The following is an 18718-nucleotide window of genomic DNA, read 5'->3' on the forward strand; positions in this document are numbered from 1 at the left end:
TGCTCTGCGTTACGTTCCCAGCATTGTTGTCACTGCTTCCTGGCACCTAGTCTGACCGTAATGAAGGTTTGTGGTATGGCAGTGAGTTATGATCTATGTCTGTGTCTGTTTAGTCACTGAGGCAGCACTGCTTTAAGAATTCACGTCATTCACACTGAGGGCTGATTCAATCGTACACTCTTAGAATAAAACGATGCTACCTACAACCTAAAAGGGTTATTTTGACTCTCCCCATAGGAGAACCCTTTGAAGAAGTACAGTATTGAATAGTTTTGCGTTCCGGGTAGAACCCTTTTGGAATCCTTTTTTCAAAGAGTGTATTCTGAATGGAACAGGCCCATGGTCTTCTTCGATCGCCCTGCTGGTTATGGAAAGTCCAGGACAAATAGTTTTGTGCATTAGTGTCGTGTTTGTTTTGATTGTTGTCATGGTTATATCCTTTGCAAGCTGCCACAATTCACTGGTATAGATAGACCTAATCAACAAACTGCATATGCATTGGATTGAATACACTTACATTATGATTGATGGAAATTGTACAAATATTTACAACAATCTATTCTAAACAGCTTGAGTTCAAAGGAAACATTTGTTGCCTGTCTACTCACATTGCATACTAGAAATATTAGAAATCTCACCAAACACACACACACACACACACACACACACACACACACACACACACACACACACACACACACACACACACACACACACACACACACACACACACACACACACACACACACACACACACACACACACACACACACACACACAAACTGAGGCTCCGTAGCAGTGTGCTACAACCTGGAACCCACAAGCTGATCTTGATGACAAGGGAGTGCTGGGGTGATTTACACTCTAGAGTTCACTTATCCATGTCACTGTTTGACGCACAAGAGGTCCAATGGGAGAGTTAGCGGACAAGGGCGTTTTAAAACACAGCCAGGCACATTCCTCCAGTCAGAGCTCAACGGGTGGGCTGCCCCTGAGAAACACTTAGAGGACAGACAGTAGTGAGAGGAAGGAGAGCTGACCGAGCCCCCCTTGTACATGTATCATTTATTCCCCTTCTGGGTTAGACACAGCACAAACCATGCACCACTACAGCAAATGCAGTAACTTTACCTGGAACGGAACCCTGAAAGAGCTGGGTAACTACTCCTCCAGTGGTAAGCAGGATATGCATCCTTGATACAGTATGCATCCTTGATATGTCTTGAATGTGCTTTTGAAATCCCTCACTTGGCGCAGGTCTCGAATCATTCATTGAGAAGTGGTGAGAGTCAGGGCTTGACTTACACATGCAAAGCTCTCGGTTTATGCAATAATATTGCATGCATATCCTTTTTGTTAACACTGTACAGTGTTACCTTATTTTTTTATGTCAGAGACATGATTATTTTTAGTATCAGTGCAAACATGGATCCCATCATAGATTTGAATTTCACAATGTGTTGCGTGCTACTTTTTTAGAGGCTGTGATTCTAATTCAATGCATGAGTTCAGTTTTATTACTCGGCATCCAATTGCCTCTCCCCCTTCTGTCTCCACAATGAACAACCATCACAGGTATTGCAAAGATATATTTACCTTACTGATATCTAGCCTAGTAGTTTCAATGAAAATCTGGTCAATTAGATTTGATTACCTAATTAATATTGTGTGTTGAAGTTAAAATACAAAAATGTTTCCTTCTTTCTGCCACATTACAAATGCTTCATCTGAATAACGGTGGTGCAGGCAGGCAGGTGCAGGATGGTACAGGATCCGCCAAGCTAATACCAAGATATGTCCAATGCAGCAAAGTTGGGCTTCAACATCCTTTCTGTTACCTATAGGAACAGATACATACATTGCAGTATATATACAGTATGGTGTCGGCTATTAGGCCTACTTGGAAATATTTATTGTAACACCTTCTACTTGATTAACCTTTTGGTGGAACCCAATACGATAGCACAACAGCAGTATCATGGTGTGTTGCTATTAGGAGATACACTTGGGACTATATACAGAATCTCCATTTTGCTCGCTTCGGTGTACTGGATATGTATAGAAAGGTATATCATCATGTCTGGGGTCTTTACAGGCCCATGCATTAAGGAGGCTTCTGTGAACTCATTTCACCGGGAGCTCCGTTTTTAGATGCACCTGAGTAGCAAGCTGACAATGGCAAGCATTGCTATACAAATGCCCTTTACTTGTCCTTTCCACCCAGTCATTTCTATGGCGTTTTCCCTTTCATTATCAGATAATGTTATATTTGATGGTTATATCTGTTTCCACACTGTGTGTTGTGAAGTGACAAATAGGTTATACCAGGTTATACGGCATGAGTCAAGTATATTAAAACAGTGTTTAGGAGCAGTTGGACATATTGTGTGGGGATCAAGAGAGAGAAAGATATCAGCAGAGAGGTGACTCAGCAGAGACAGGGAGAAACAGAGCGAGAGGGTGGGGGAGAGAGAGAGAGAAATGCCAAGAACTACATGTCCCACAGGTGTAGGTCATAACTCATAGACCATGTATGTGTGTGGATTAGGGAGAGAATTTAGTTATGTTGTGACAGGCAGTCACCTTGCTTAATTCGCTAGGCTGTAGGGATGAGAGCTATATAAAATGGTAGCAACTCCGCCTCAAGAGGAAGTAATTCAGTTGTGCGTGTGTGTGAGTTTGTGTGTGTCTGTCAGTAAAACACCACTGAATCTTCAACATATCTTCATTTCATATTAGAAAGACATAAATGGCATCTAGCCTTGACAGCAGACATGTTTTGAGATTTTAATTATCTCAGCAATTCAATTTTAAATTCACATTCATTTTGGTATTTTGCTTGAAGCTGCTACTGCAAAAACCATATGAGAAGGGGAAAAATTGGTTTGATACCTTCTAGGTATGTATCTTTTCATGATTAGAGCATAGCACTGGTAGCGTGGTAATTTTAGCTTTGACTGAGTAGTGAGTCATTTGAATACATGACTGTTGTTCTTGTGCCACAGAGGGATTTAGGTAGCTTTAGTGTAAAAGCCAAAAGGCAGTACTTGTGTGTCACCAACGCTGAACACCAGTGCGGGGGTAATTCAACTCCAGGGTCAAATTGTTTCTTATTAATAGCAACTTATTCACAGAGCCATAGTTATCCTGTCGTTCTGAGAGGAATCTGTTTGATGAAAGATACCTTCGGTCTCACCATCCTATCCCACTGCGAACGAGCCATTTGAGTCCTGGTGTACCCTGTGATGTGCTAATTAGCTAGGATTTAGGTTACCTCTAATTCATGCACCTTAACTGGACAAAGATGTCACTCTGTTGTGGCTCTGCAGATTAGCAATGTGATAGCGCTTCTTTGCAACTGTGGTCTAATAGGTCCAATAGCCCTGGCTCGTGCTTCTGTGAGGAATGATTTGTCTCCACAGCCTGGAGGTGGTTTCTAATTTCCCTCTGAAGTTCAAGGTCAAGTTTACCGTCTTCCTCCTCCTTGAGTTATTTTCAACAACGGACTAGTCACCTAAGGAAACAATGCTTTAAAGGGACAAATTACTTTCTTGCTTCTGAAATATTAGTAGGGTTATCTTGGGGTGTTGATATTCGCTGATATTGGACCTGTCAGAGAGCCAGTGAAACTTAATGAAGCAAAGGCTCCCATAATGCCACGGCATTCGTCCTCAGCTTTGTTTTATGACATACTAGGTTTCAATCTCCCACCTAAATATAGCTGCTGGAGCCAAAACAAGAAATGACCATCTGGTCACATTGTCATCAGTTGACATTTTGACCTGAGGAACTGGATGTTTAACCCCTATTTTATAGTCATCCAATACTAAACATACAGGACGTCTTTCAGCAATTTCTGAAGCAGTAAGCAGTCATTTGACGTTTACAGCCACAACCCCCCGCGCAAATTCCTACAAGATCTCAGACGCAGGTTGTAGGTTAGATTTAGGAGTGGACATCCTTTATGATTTGACACCTGTCTTTTTAGGGGTCTATTTTAACAAACCAAATTCTATGCACTGGCAGTAGTGCTATAGGTTGATGGGTCTACTATTGTCACAACCAGAATTATGGGCGCAGTAGCTGGTGGTAGCATGAAAGTGCTGGGTTTCGATGTAAAAACAATTTAAAGGTGTGTTGACCCCTCACTGGTTAATCAGAATGGCAAAATATGTGGTTGCTTCAAGTTGTGTATTTATGGTCTTTTATGTATCACATTATCATCAACTCCAATTCAAATGTTAGTCTGTTATAGCCTACTTTGTTAAATAGCCTACAGTACCAAAATAACAAAATGTAGGCCTATCCCTTATTTGTTAAATATGTTGAACTTGTTTTTGAACTCTAATTACATGGCTTCAATATATTGTTAACATAGCCTTTGCACTGATATAGGCCTATTGTAGAATGCATTATGTGAGCCATAGACAAGCCAAACGTTGTCAATAAGCAAGATTAAATTCACGATTGATAAGGCCTAAAAAGATTTGAATAAAATAAACTTGTTTTAAATAGGCTATGTGTAAATACAGTTGCAGGCACCATAATTGCTCCCTGTGGGCATATCATATTGGGCCTAAGACAGCGTAGACTATGGAGGGTTTTACACACATCCAAACTTTTCACATGAGCTGGAAAAATATCCAATATAAAGAGAAAGGGGAATGTCCACTCACCATTACTGCCCCCAAATATATATAGCTATAGCCTACCATCGACATTGACATGGCCAGTAGCGACTTTGCCACTTAAAAGGTAAACAAACAAACAGGCAAATATAGCCTAGAAGTGGATTCAGCACCACGGGGGCAGCTATCGGAATTCCTGTGATTTGACAGTTAGGTAAGTGGCAGAATCCTTTTTGACAAAGTGATAAACGAAAAACAATAAGCAGTCTTTAAAAAATTAAATTTTCCTTAGCAGGCTTCCTACATTTACTGACACCTTTCATGCAATGGGTATTGCACATAATGAGTCCAAATCTTTCACAGAAAAAATAAAAATAACATTCAAAATAAATAAAAAAGGTGAGTGAGTGGTTTGCTGCTTGTAATATTTTAATAATACATTGGCAATGTACACAAGGCAGCTACTACTAATACCATAACCAACTGCATTATCGCTAAGACCAGCTTTTGGACGGTCTTAAATATATCTATTTGTGCACATTGAAATTGGCATATCGGTGCAGGTTTTTAAGGAATTACAAACAAAATTGCAAACTATCGGCGTTTGACACTTGCACCTCCTTACCGCCACCCAAAAATAGAGCCCTTAGTGTGTTATGTCCATCGTTAAGAAACATTAGTGTGATTTAAGTCTTAGCTGTTATTGTAGACTGTATACCGATGATGGTTGAAATGGGACAATTGGATGTAATGGCCACCAAGACGTGTTTCACAGCAAAAAAGGAGTAGCCCAGGAGATGGTGTAACCTTTCAGACCGTAACTTTTCAGATGACGAGACAACCTACACACCGGAAGGCAATGAGGGCAGAGGGATTATCTGAACGCTAGCATCCTAAAACGCTAACTGGGCTACGACTATTACATGGCTCAAAATGATGTCAAATATTAGGCTTCATACTTTAGCTGGACAACATTATTTTATTGTGAGGCATGAATGAAGCTTTATAGGGACAACTTGGCTCTACAGTCTATTACATGTTTGAATTTTACAGCTCATCAGGGACCGTTTCTATGCATAACCAACATAAGCGGTTGCTTAGGGCCCCACGGCCACTTGGCCAGATTTGATCAGCAGTTTTTCTCATGTTTTGTCAATCACTGCCATTCAGTCACTCAATTGATAGCTAAGTTAGCTAGCCAGCTATTTAAACCTTGTAATTGTTACAAGTTTTAGAAAGCTGGCTAGACTAATTTACCTCATGGCTAAATTACTTACTGGGCACTCAAGGCACATGCCAAGTGGCCCTGACCTCAAGGGGCCCCCATTAATTAATATCATATGAAGATGGCATAAGTAATTGCAAAATGTATAGAACTGCAGGGAATTAAAACTTAAAACTGAAAAATCTTCTCTCCATCCAATGGTAAAATGTGTAGAACTGCAAGAAATGTGCACGCTTTTCTCTCACCCCCCCAACCCCCGATTTTTGTTTTTTGAATTGCAGAAAATGTGCTTTAAAACAGCAACATTTTCTCTACGCCCCATGGCAAAATGTGTAGATTTGCAGAACATTTACTTAAAAGCTGTACATTGTTTCTCTCTGCTGCCAATAGCAGGGCCACTAAAACGTTTTGCCCACAATGTGGGGGGGCCCCCAACCAAATCTTGCTTAGGGCCCCTAAAACGTCTATGCAACTAATGTAACCATTATATTGTATTGCCTGCATATACAGTACCTGATGACAGTATTCAATGTCCTTTTAGTATAAGGGGGATAAAGACAAATTTCATTCGCACATTTCACAGGCCAAACTGTAATCGGAGCACATCTTGATGTCTACATGTAAAGTTCTCATGTTTTCTTGAAATGTTCGGGTCATCCATTTGATGCATGACCACAAATTGGCTGCCCACTGTAGCAAAGAAAACGAATAATAATTGTCAGACTATAATGTTTAATCTTAACACAACAAATTATTTTGGATCTGTGTCAGTAACCGATAAGTTAACACTGGGGCAAAGGTACACTTTTTACTCTGTTTCATAAACTACCATTCTGTTAGATAGTCTCCTACGCTGAATATGTTTTCTTTTTTCAAACATCTGAAGACTTGATGGGTAAATTATGCCCTTAGATTTAGAAGGCGTAAGAACACACTTCATGGATAAGAGCACACCACTTATTTAGTGTAATGTCCTGTACCAGGTTTCTATGACACTATCACAGCAGATTATCTTTTCGTTGGATCCCCCTGTTATCTCATGTCTATTTTCAATGTAATTGTCTTCCTTCGAATATCAGACGTAATTTGGCAAAGAATAGCTTCATTTCAATCTGCTTCCTCACTTTAATTATACAGTATGTTACCCCATAGGCTACACTGTGCAGCCTTCTCGTTACAGCCCCCCTCACGTTCATTGTAGGCATACTGTAACAAATCTCTTCGTCGTCTGAGGAGGAGTAGGAAGGATCGGACCAATATGCAGCGTGGTAAGTGTCCATGTTAATTTATTAGACTGAAAACACAAAACAAAATAACAAAGTGAAAGGAAGAAACGAAACAGTTCTGTCACGTGAATACACAAAACAGAAAACAACTACCCACAAATCATAGTGGGAACACAGGCTACCTAAGTATAGTTCTCAATCAGAGACAACGATTGACTGCTGCCTCTGATTGGGAACCATACCAGGCCAAAAGCAAAAATACAAAACCTAGAACAAAAACCTTGAATGCCCACCCCAACTCACGCCCTGACCAAACCTTAACAGAGACATAAAAAAGGATCTAAGGTCAGGACGTGACAGTACCCCCAGAGGTGCGGACACCGGCCGCAAAACCTAACCCCATAGGGGAGGGTCTGGGTAGGTATCTGTCCGCGGTGGCGGTTCTGGCACGGGACATGGACCCCACTCCACCATAGTCTTGGCCCACTTAAGTGGTGCCTTTGGAGCGGCGAACCTCACAGCTGACCTCGGACTGGGGACCCTTGCAGCGGACCCCGAATAGACGGGAGATTCCGGCAGCGCTGGACAGGCGGGAGACTCCGGCAGCGCCGGAGTGAAGGGTGACTCTGGCAGCACCGGAGTGAAGGGCGGCTCTGGCAGCGCCGGAGTGAAGGGCGGCTCTGGCAGCTCCTGACTGACGGGCGGCTCTGGCAGCTCCGGACAGGAGGGAGGCTCTGGTAGCTCCGGACAGGAGGGAGACTCTGGAAGCGCTGGACAGTAGGGAGAGTCTGGAAGCGCTGGACAGGAGGGAGACTCTGGAGGAGGGAGACTCGCTGGACAGGAGGGAGCACCTGGAGGGAGGAGCACCTGGTGGGAGGAAGAGACAGCCTGGTGCATGGGGCTGCCACAGGAGGCCTGGTGCGTGGAGGGGGCACCGGATGGACCGGACCGTGGAGGCGCACTGGAGGTCTCGAGCACCGAGCCTGCACAACCTGTCCTGGCTGGATACTCCCTGTAGCCCGGCAAGTGCGGCAGGGTGGAAAAGACCGCACTGGTCTGTGCTGGCGAACCGGGGACACCGTGCGTAGGGCTGGTGCCATATAACCCGGGCCGAGGAGACGCACTGGAGACCAGATGCGCTGAGCCGGCTTCATTATTCCTGGCTCGATGCCCACTCTAGCCCGGCCGATACGAGGAGCTGCGATGTAGCGCACCGGGCTATGCCTGCGCGCCGGGGACACCGTGCGCCTCACGGCATAACACGGTGCCTGCCCGGTCCACCTCTCGCCACGGTAAGCACGGGGAGTTGGCTCAGGTCTCCTACCTGACTTAGCCACACTCCCCGTGTGCCCCCCAAGACATTTTTTGGGGCTGCCTCTCGTCCCTGTTGCGCTGCCGTGCTAACTCCTCATAATGCTACGATATTCCCCAGGGTCCATTACCGTCCAAATTCTCCTCCCAAGTCCAGGAGTCCAGAACCCTCTGCTCCAGGTTACCACGCTGCTTGGTCCTTTTTTGGTGGGTGATTCTGTGACGATTCTCCTCCTCTTCTGAGAAGGAGTAGGAAGGATCGGACCAATATGCAGCGTGGTAAGTGTCCATGTTAATTTATTAGACTGAACACACAAAACAAAATAACAAAGCGAAAGGAAGAAACAAAACAGTTCTGTCACGTGAATACACAAAACAGAAAACAATTACCCACAAATCATAGTGGGAACACAGGCTACCTAAGTATGGTTCTCAATCAGAGACAACGATTGACAGCTGCCTCTGATTGGGAACCATACCAGGCCAAAAGCAGAAATACAAAACCTAGAACAAAAACCTTGAATGCCCACCCCAACTCACGCCCTGACCAAACTGAACAGAGACATAAAAAAGGACCTACGGTCAGGACGTGACACATACAGGTTCATTGACGTGAGAAAAAGTGTACCTGGTCTGTACTCTGTAGGTGTAATAAGGTTATATCTGGTCCTACCAGCTGGCTGCTCTCCTCTCTGGTTCCATCTCCGGCCAGTTTCATCTCCCTGCCAGCCTGGACTGTGTCGTCAGGAGGAGGGTCAGGGTGAAACAGGGTGGACTTCTCAACCCAACTGGTGTCTCCATTCTGACACCACCAACACGTACAGGAGGCCTATATATCAAGCACATATAGGCTATACACTTAAAACACCTGCGCGCGAGCACACACACACACACACACACACACACACACACACACACACACACACACACACACACACACACACACACACACACACACACACACACACACACACACACACACACACACACACACACACACACACACACACACACACACACACACACACACACACAGACACAGACACAGACACACATACAAACACGCAAAACACCCTCTCTTTCTCTTGCTCCCTCCCACTCTCCCTCAGATCGACACATTCTGGAGCCGGTCTTTCTCTGGCTCATTTGGCGTTAGGCAGTGGCTCATTTATTTTCCATCTGTTTGCTTTCATTAAGTTATTTCTGATTTATTGCTGCATTTGCAAGTCAATGGCTAGCAAGGTTACATCCCTGCACCTTTCACTATACAGTAGAAAGGAATATGAACTCTCTATTGCATTATTTGCTGTTGTGTTAACTGTTTATGTTTAAAAAAGCTTACAGCTAGATAATGCTTCAAAAAATGTTATTTGGTTATTGAATATGCTATATTAAGATGAATGGATTCTATTTACAGTATAGGAAGTGTTTTATGTACAGTAGAGTTGTATCCAGACTGTATTGCCTGTAGGGATCATAGCACTTTGACTAGACAACAACAGGGGAGAGAGAAAGTCTAAACACAGGGTGCTTCTATTATTTTTTTTGGGGGGGTGGGGGATGAAATCAAACCATGTGTCCTGTCCTTCAGCCTGACCCCTTGTGGTCTGTGGAGCCTTGGCTCTCTCCGCTGGTTCCCTTTGCCACCTTAATCCTCACTGTCACCCACCTGCCCACGGCCAACTCTTTAGCCCATGAACTTCACAGTGCCCTTTGCATCCCCATTAAATTCACAGTGGTAATCCCAACCTGACATCATTCAACCCATTCTGTTCTGCCCAAGGATACCCGTCTGTCTGAGTTTGCCTGCTGAGCACCCTGCTACAGGTCCAACAGGCAGTTGGGATTGGTCTCTGAAGACCGTCAACACATGGATGTGGCTTAGCATAGCGGAGAGAGTATTTTAGGTGTGTGAATAATGATCTCCGTCCCCTCAGCAGCAGGTCAACAGCACGTTGGATTTAGGGCGCTATCTTTGGTTGGATAGTTGAATGGTTCAAAAGAAGAAGGGGGGTGTTGTGGGGTATCCGTTGTCTTTGGGACGAGTGTAAAAGGGGGTTAATGCAGGAGGTGGTGGGGGAGCTGTATACCCAACCCAGCCGACCCCAGCAAGATCAGGCATGTCTCTGTATAGTCCACTACTCTGCAGGGAAGTCAATTCCCAACCGTGGAATCACTCATCCTCACTAGGCTCAGTCAACTGTATTTTCACTAAACCTAATTGTATTAACACAGTCATTTGCCTTGTCTGTTTTATCAGAGCAAAATGCCTTTTACGGATAGTTTTACAATCTGTACAACTTTTATCAGCTGGGTAATGAGCCAGTCAGATTGACTATGACTTCATCAAATGTTAAATTGAAACTCTCTTAAGATGACAGAAATACTCATACTTATTTAAGTGTCCAAATTGTGAGGCTTGTAAAATCTGTGTTGTTAACAATATAATCGCTGTAGTTCTGCAAACATTATTCCACAGATATTGCTATCAGCACCCACTTTGAACAGAGCTCTCTGACAGGTGGTCCCTCACAGTACACAATGTTTATTTTGGTGTACACACATGAAGACACTTACAAAACAACTACATCCCAATTTGCCCATGTTGGATAATGGTACACACTTTTTTTTAACAAAGTTGGTATAATCTGTACAAAACACTTCTATAGCATTAACAGTTTATTACCCCCATGATTTGATTAAGCAAGGAAAGGTATACTGGCCTCTAGTGTTTAGATCGGGCTGCGTGCACCATACGCAATTTCAATACTGAACAAAAATATAAACGCAACATATAAAGTGTTGGTCCCATGTTTCATGAGCGGAAGTAAACAATCCCAGAAATGTTCCATACGCACAAAAAGCTTATTTCTCTCAAATGTTGTGCACAAATTTGTTTACATTCCTGTTCATGAGCATTTCTCCTTTGCCAAGTTAATCCATCCACCTGACAGCCGTGGCATATCAATAAGCTGATTAAACAGCATGATCATTACACAGGTGCACCTTGTGCCGGGGACAATAAAATGCCATGCTATGGGTTATGGTATGGGCAGGCATAAGCTATGGACAACGAACACAATTGCATTTTATCGATACCATGATGAGATTCTAATGCACATTGCCATTCACCCACCGCCATCGCCTAATGTTTCAGCATGATAATGCATGGTCTCATATCGCAAGGATCTGTACACAATTCCTCAGACATGTCACCCATTGAGCATGTGTGGGATGTTCTGGATCAACACGCATGAAAGCGTGTTCCAGTTCCCACAAATATCCAACAACTTCGCACAGCCATTGAAGAGGAGTGGGACACCATTCCAGTGGCCACAATCAACAACCTGATCAACTCTATGTGAACTCTGTGAAAGAGGAGTGACTGGTTTTCTGATCTATGCCTCTACTTTTTTTAAGGTATCTGTGACCAACAGATTCATATCTGTTTTCCCAGACATGTGAAATCATTAGATTAGGGCCTAATCATCTTTGAAATTGTTGCATGTTGCATTTATATTTTTTTTCCATGTACAATAGGGACCATATGGGCAAGCCATACGAGCATTCCAAGCCCCCCACTGTGAAACTATGCAAAGTGTTCCCAAGACATGACATGTCTTTTAAATAGAAAATGGATATGAAAGTTTATACGCCTCCTGAAATACTATAAATACTACCTGTCCACAGTTTGATAATTTCCATAATTTCCATCAATTTGTATTAATTTCCTAAGTTAAGCAGCTAAAGTTCTGTTTATAGAAAAAAACTGTAAACCCAGAAGAGCCACTCTTCAGGACATTATCGTAAGGTTTGACATGCTAACAACAGGTTTTTAGACTCTGATTTATTCTATTGATATCTAATGCCAATCCAAATTCAAAGTGGTCCATCAAAGACTATTAAACATTGACCATAATGACTGACATCATTGATTCGAGTCTTATTTTAGCTCAATAACAAGCAACATCTAAGGAAATGTACCCTCTGATGAACAGCTGAAATCCATATGGCGTTATAGAACATCTTAGCCATTCGTCACTCATCTTTGGTGAGGATGGGTAAGCTAAGCCTCCCTGTTTTATCAGCCAGCACCGTACACATCCTCTAGCCTTGAGTTGGATCTCGGTCACCGCTATCAGAGCACACATCACCTTGTTTCCCTAGACATCGGTCTGTCTGGACGATGTCTTCTAGGAGATCATGACTGTGCTGTGTACTGTAGTGGTTGTGACAGTAGCTCTGAAAAAAAAATCAAGTCTGGACGTAGAGGTTGACCTTCAATGTTACAGTGGTCATAGAAAAACTATTCTAAAGCCAGTCAAACAACTGAGATAATAGCAGTTGATTAAACAGTTGATTCTTTGTGTGCTCTCCAATGACACATCAACGGTAGGCCTATGGGGGGATTCCTATTTAGATTTGTCCATATTCAGAAATGAATGTAAGAAAATTGTTAGTGAAAATCGACATATTACTCATGTTACAGAGCAAGCTTCATATGACACCAATACTTACTTTGTAGCACATACAGTACATAGGAAACATTATGAAGTCTTGAAGGAGGCCTGGGTAATGCCAGAATGTCAGAAATATTCTAACTTCAATTAAATATTTCCTAATTATGATTTTAGATACAAATATCAAGTATAGGTCAGCAATCCTTCATTCTAAGGACCATTCTATGGATGAAATCATGGTCCTTCTTAGTCCTGGTTTCGTGAAGAATCACCATATGGGTTGTTAGATAGCTCAAAGTATCAAAGGCCTTATACTCAATAAAGGCTAAATACTATGCTCTAAGACCTCTCTCCACTCAATAACACAGCAAATGTGAAAACCGGGGTACTGAAAAGTAGAGAGAGAGAGAGAGAGAGAGTGAAGATGGTGACATGATAGTACGTTTGAAAGTTTACGTGCCGCTCGTTGTGTCACATTGCATAATTTACAGTCAGGGTCGGCTCTAAGATGATAAATCCTTGTGGGCAGTCAGACATTTTTTTGTCTGTTTCATGCTTGGTTACTGCAACATGACATTTTGGGTGGGCAATGCCCAACCCTGAACCCCCTAGAACCGGCCTTGTTTACGGTTCTGTTCTGGTTGTGTTTGTGTCCTAGAACTGGTGAGTGGGTTTCCCTAAACTAACAGCAGATCATTATTATCCTCAGCATTGCATATATTCCTTCAAAGCGAACACCATGTTCCATTCATCCGTTAGTGCCAGAAAGTTCCTCTTGACATACCCTGCTGTCATCGCTCATAATTTACAGCCTCTCCTGTCCATCCTTTCTCGAATCCACACGGTAAAAATAGCTCAGCTCATACATACTCACTCTGTTCTCCATAGCCATACACTGATGGGGTTTTGAGGAGGAATAGGACCCATTACAGTGTTGTCATATGATTTGATGAAACACCATCGTTATATGACATTTTAATGAGCTCTATAAAGATGATCCAGGGCTTGGGGAGGATGGCCAATGTCATAGGGAAAGAATTCTCTTCCTGTGGGCCTTTAAAGGGAGTTTTTTTTTAGAAGAAGCCAGTGTGTACAATTTGAGGCGATGATTTTTCTGTCAGCCCACCAACTGCGCTTGAGTTTGCCTTATTGGCTCCATTGTCGCTCCCCTCCCCTCGTTCTACCCAGACGCTGCCCTCTTCACAAGGGCTTGAGCCAAAGACGTGTCAATCCCAACCACTGTAAACGTAAGGGAAACCTAAAGAAGAAGAGTATCAGTTTTCAAAAGCAAGGACACTTCACCTTTGTATGATCGTTCTCATGAGAACGTGTCCAGCTTGGGCTTTCGTAACAGTATCTTCACCGAGGGCCCTGCTGGCCCTGTCGGCTATGTTGGCTCACTTGTGGAACAGCATTTAGCACTGAATGTGTTGCTTGCAACGTTTCTTAAAGCAGAAAGTTCTCAGTCTTTTTCTGTATGCCACTGTATGTGTCACGCACATTTCTGTTAAAGAGTTAGGTATGCAGAGAACTTGCATTATGTGGACAATCATAAATAGGTTGACACCAGCAGATCAAATTTGAATCAGGTAAAAATGAATTCATCTAACACAGCAATGGAAAACAATATTGAGGAATAATTTTCCTTCATTGTTGATTTCCCTTACCTAACAACTATCTCCAATTTAAGCAAATGGTTTGTTTAATAAACTATCTGCTACTGTAATGTGTCCTTGTTGTTTGCTGTGGTTAGCTCGACCACTCTATCCCCATGACGCCATTCACACTACATAATATTTCTCAAACACAAATAATCCGACGCCAATCACACTTTGCCTGTGGAAGATTTGAAATGCCACTATGCATGTGAGACATTTATCCCCTGTAAGTGTGAATAGACTAAGCATTATAAGCAGTTAAATACCGTGTGGCGTTTGTATCTCCTATTAAACCTTAATGTGTTGGTTGTGTGGCTGTTTATTAAATAGTTGTTACCACTGGATGGATGTGACCTATTGTTCATTAGTGTTGCAAAATGGGAAACAAAACGGACACTTTTACCATAGTTGCAAAGTGAAAGGATAGGTGTAATGTCTTTCATGTTCTCATTGTGTCATTCATGTTAGCTTCAATAGAGCCCCACAGTGGAGGTGTCATAATACCCATAAAACCTAGCGGTCAGGCAGGGAAATAAATCTCTCTCGGACAAAGTGACTTTTATCAATATATTCAGCTCTCTCAGATTCAAAAATACTAATTTGCATCAAAGTAGACATCATGGAAAACTGCAATCCCTGCAAGCTCATGCACGTCATCTCTATCTGACAACTTTGCTAACAGGTATCGGGTCAATTTAAAACTTGCACAGGTCAGTTTACAGAATGTTCCATTTCATGAAATGTAGCTAATTTATGCATTACTACATTAAGCTAACATTAGATAGTTAATCCAGAGATTCTTACATTTGCCTCGATTCAGCAGTCTCGTCCAGATCATCATGGCATTTGTAGTTCTTTATGATAGCCACATTAGCAGTTAATTAGTATTTCGTTTTTTTGAGGCATCAATACAGCCGAATATGTTGATAAAAGTCACCTTGTACGAGAGAGATTTACATGGTTATCAAAACACCATGCCTACACGAAACACAGCCCTTATTTGAAGTGTTTCTAAAATCCCGTATGGGAAATGTTAATGGTGGAAAAACGATTGGAACCATTTCCCTGTTAGACCGCCAGGTTTTATGGGTATTATGACTCTGTGGCAGTCTATAGTTACTAACCAACATCCTGAAAGTTTTTAAATGCATCTGGCGAAACACTAACTATTAACATGGATGATAGACAGTTGTTTCCAGTTGTTTTGTTTCCCATTTGTCTGGTCAAGCTCCCCCCACCACCCAAACGTTCTAACTACACACACACTCCTCTCTCTAGCCCCTGTGTGTTTTCCGAAACTAGGGCGGCCTCCTGTGGAATGCAGGGCTCCGTTTAATCCCTGAGTCTTGTCAGGCCTTTTTTTATAGGAAACTTATCTCAACGTCCAGCAACAAATGGAGCACAGGGATTTATCCGTGGAGATAGAGTTTCAGCCTGCAGCTGAATGCCCCTCTCTCACAGCTCCACTAGGCTTCCTTGTTAAATTAAGCCACAAGGAGACTGTGTGTCGCTGCTACTGCTGCTAGTCTCCTTGGCTGGGTCTGTGTGTATGTGTGAGGTGGGCTTGATTCTAGCCTGATCTTCCTTTCTGTTTCCCCTGTGTACCTTCAGAGCGAGTACGGGCCAGCATGTCAGCCCCCGGCAGCTCCAGCGGACTAGAGGTTCTCCTGTCTACTCTGCAGGTAGGAACACACTGGGTCTGGGACTGTGTATGTGTGCGCCTGTCACGTTGTGTGACTGTGTCTCTGTTTGCTCACGGTCGCTGATATGGCAGTCTAAAGTGGAACGCTCCAAATAAAGTGGACAGGGGATCTGCTGACTGACGGGAAAGGGACGCTAGGCTAGCAACACGCACTTTCTCCGTAGAGCTGAAAGAGGAAGATAAATGGAGAGCTTGGGACTATAAGGTTCTATCTGCAGTTTTGTCAAAATGTAGTTATTGACATAGCCTTGTTCTGTTCAATGTTCTCTACCTACTGTATATAGTACTCTAAACACCCCAATTCATGTTGTTAAGTTCAAAAGAATACTAAATACAAATCACTGACACCATTCAAACCAATGAGGGTTCGGGAACTTTAAGGCCAATCAATTATCTCAGAATTCTATTTTTGCAGATAGAACCTTTTAGTTCCAAGGTCTCAGAATGGTGATCATAAGCATCAATACCCAGAAAACATTACCTGGAAACATGTTCACAACTTTCACTTGCCAAACAGCCACTGTTCGTACAAATGAGCACCGGGCATACATAGATCACTCTAGTATTACACAGACAGCTAATAATGTAGCTTACTGTGTAGCTTCTAGAAATGTAACTTTCAATTTAGATTGTGTTCAAATCATTTTTATGAGATGGTAAACACATTTCCATTTAAATGTTAGTATATTGTATAGTCGTAGTATTTTAGTGTACTCTTAGTCAGTGTCGAGAATACTTTAATTTATACACTCCTAACTGAATTAAATAAATGGTGAAAAATATTTTCCAATATTGGTGTGTGCCCACTTTATTTAAAGTAGCTAAACTAGTTGATAAATCAGTTTGTGCAGTTTACATGACATTAACTTGTGTATGAAAAAGCTTGTGAAGTGAAATGCATGACCAGCTGTATGAAGGCCGGCAGAAGGCTGGCGGGCAGATGTCAGTGGGGATAGCTAGCTATACTGTAGCTGTTCTGGTGGGAGAGGAGCAGAGGATTACAATATAGAACGGATGGTGTGTGAGATATTATCTACAGCCCAGTGAATGCAGCTGATCCCTCTGTACTGCGGTTGTCAGGATCCACATTTAAAACCAGTTTCATAATGTTATGTTGTTGGTGCTGTTGATGCATTTGGTTCTGTTGAACCACAGTTGTCAAGCATGTTGGTAGACTATTCGTTTTTTTCCCCCACGAGTTTGTAAGTAATTACATTTTACATATTATGTCAAATCTGTTTTATGTTTTGGCCTTCACGCTTGTTGTGTATTTGCAGTAAAAATGTATGAAATTAGAAAATAGTATGAAAATATAATTTCGTTATAACCAACTGTATTTCAAATGTAAACAACACATAAACAACATAAACATAAACAACTTTGTATTCTTATATAAAAATGGACAACTTTGAATTTTTTTAATATTACAATTTTTACCATGCTTGTTGGTAGAAACAGAATTTTAATTTTGACCAAAGTAGACAGTAGGTTCTCTCTTAATTTGAATAATAAATATTAATTTGATTTCTGATCCACTTCCCAGCCATGTATCCTAATCTGATAATGAATTATGATAGAGCACACTGACAACACCATTAATTCCAATGCTTAGCCGGAGACAAAGTGTCGCCCCCCACAAAGTAGCAGTCGCCAACTGTTATCATTAAGTGGCTAGTCTCACAAATACACTGGCCTTGGTGTGCGGCTGTTGGTGCCTGTATTGCTAGCACCAGTAGTTAATATATTCATGTCATATACTGAACAAAAATATAAACGCAACATGCAACAATTTCAATGACTTTACTGAGTTACAGTTCATATAAGGTCAATTGAAATAAATACATTAGTCCCTAATCTATGGATTTCACATGACAGGGCAAGGGTGCAGCCTTGAGTGGTCCTGGGAGGGCATAGGCCCACCCACTAGGGAGCCAGGCCCAGCCAATCAGAATGAGTTTTTCCCAACAAAAGGGCTTTATTACAGACAGAAATACTCAGTTTCATCAGCTGGCAACAGCTCTGGTGGACATTCCTGCAGTCAGCATGCCAATTGCACGCTCCCTCAAAACCTGAGGCATCTGTAGCATTGTGTTGTGTGACAAAACTTCACATTTTAGAGTGGCCTTTTATTGTCCCCAGCACAAGGTGCACCTGTGTAATGATCATGCTGCTTAATCAGCTTCCTGATATGCCACACCTGTCAGGTGGACGAATTATCTTGGCAAAGGAGAAATGCTCACTAGCAGGGATGTAAACAAATTTGTGCACAAAATGTGAGAGAAATAAGCTTTTTGTTTGTACAGTATGAAATATTTCTGGGATCTTTTATTTCAGCTCATAAAACATGGGACCAACACTTTACATGTTGTGTTTATATTCTTGTTCAGTAAGAGTATCAAGGATCAAGGTAAGACACAGATGCAGACTGTCAAAGTAGCACTGTTTATTGTAGCAAACAGGGGCAGACAAAGACAGGTCAAGGAAGGCAGGGGTCGAAAATCCAGGGTA

General features: G+C 42.3%; 1 protein-coding gene across 1 annotated transcript in view; it reads left to right on the forward strand.

Moving 5' to 3' along the window:
- The first annotated feature begins 982 nt into the window (after positions 1-982).
- Positions 983-18718, forward strand: part of LOC118376621 (cytosolic carboxypeptidase 4) — a 152135-nt gene continuing 134399 nt past the window's right edge. Inside the window, exons 1-2 of the mRNA XM_052465645.1 lie at positions 983-1175; positions 16120-16190. Coding sequence (XP_052321605.1) covers positions 1100-1175; positions 16120-16190 — 147 coding nt within the window. The 5' untranslated portion in view covers positions 983-1099. The remainder of the gene's footprint in view (positions 1176-16119; positions 16191-18718) is intronic.

The sequence above is a fragment of the Oncorhynchus keta genome, chromosome 17 (genome assembly GCF_023373465.1).
Source record: "Oncorhynchus keta strain PuntledgeMale-10-30-2019 chromosome 17, Oket_V2, whole genome shotgun sequence".
NCBI lineage: Eukaryota > Metazoa > Chordata > Actinopteri > Salmoniformes > Salmonidae > Oncorhynchus > Oncorhynchus keta.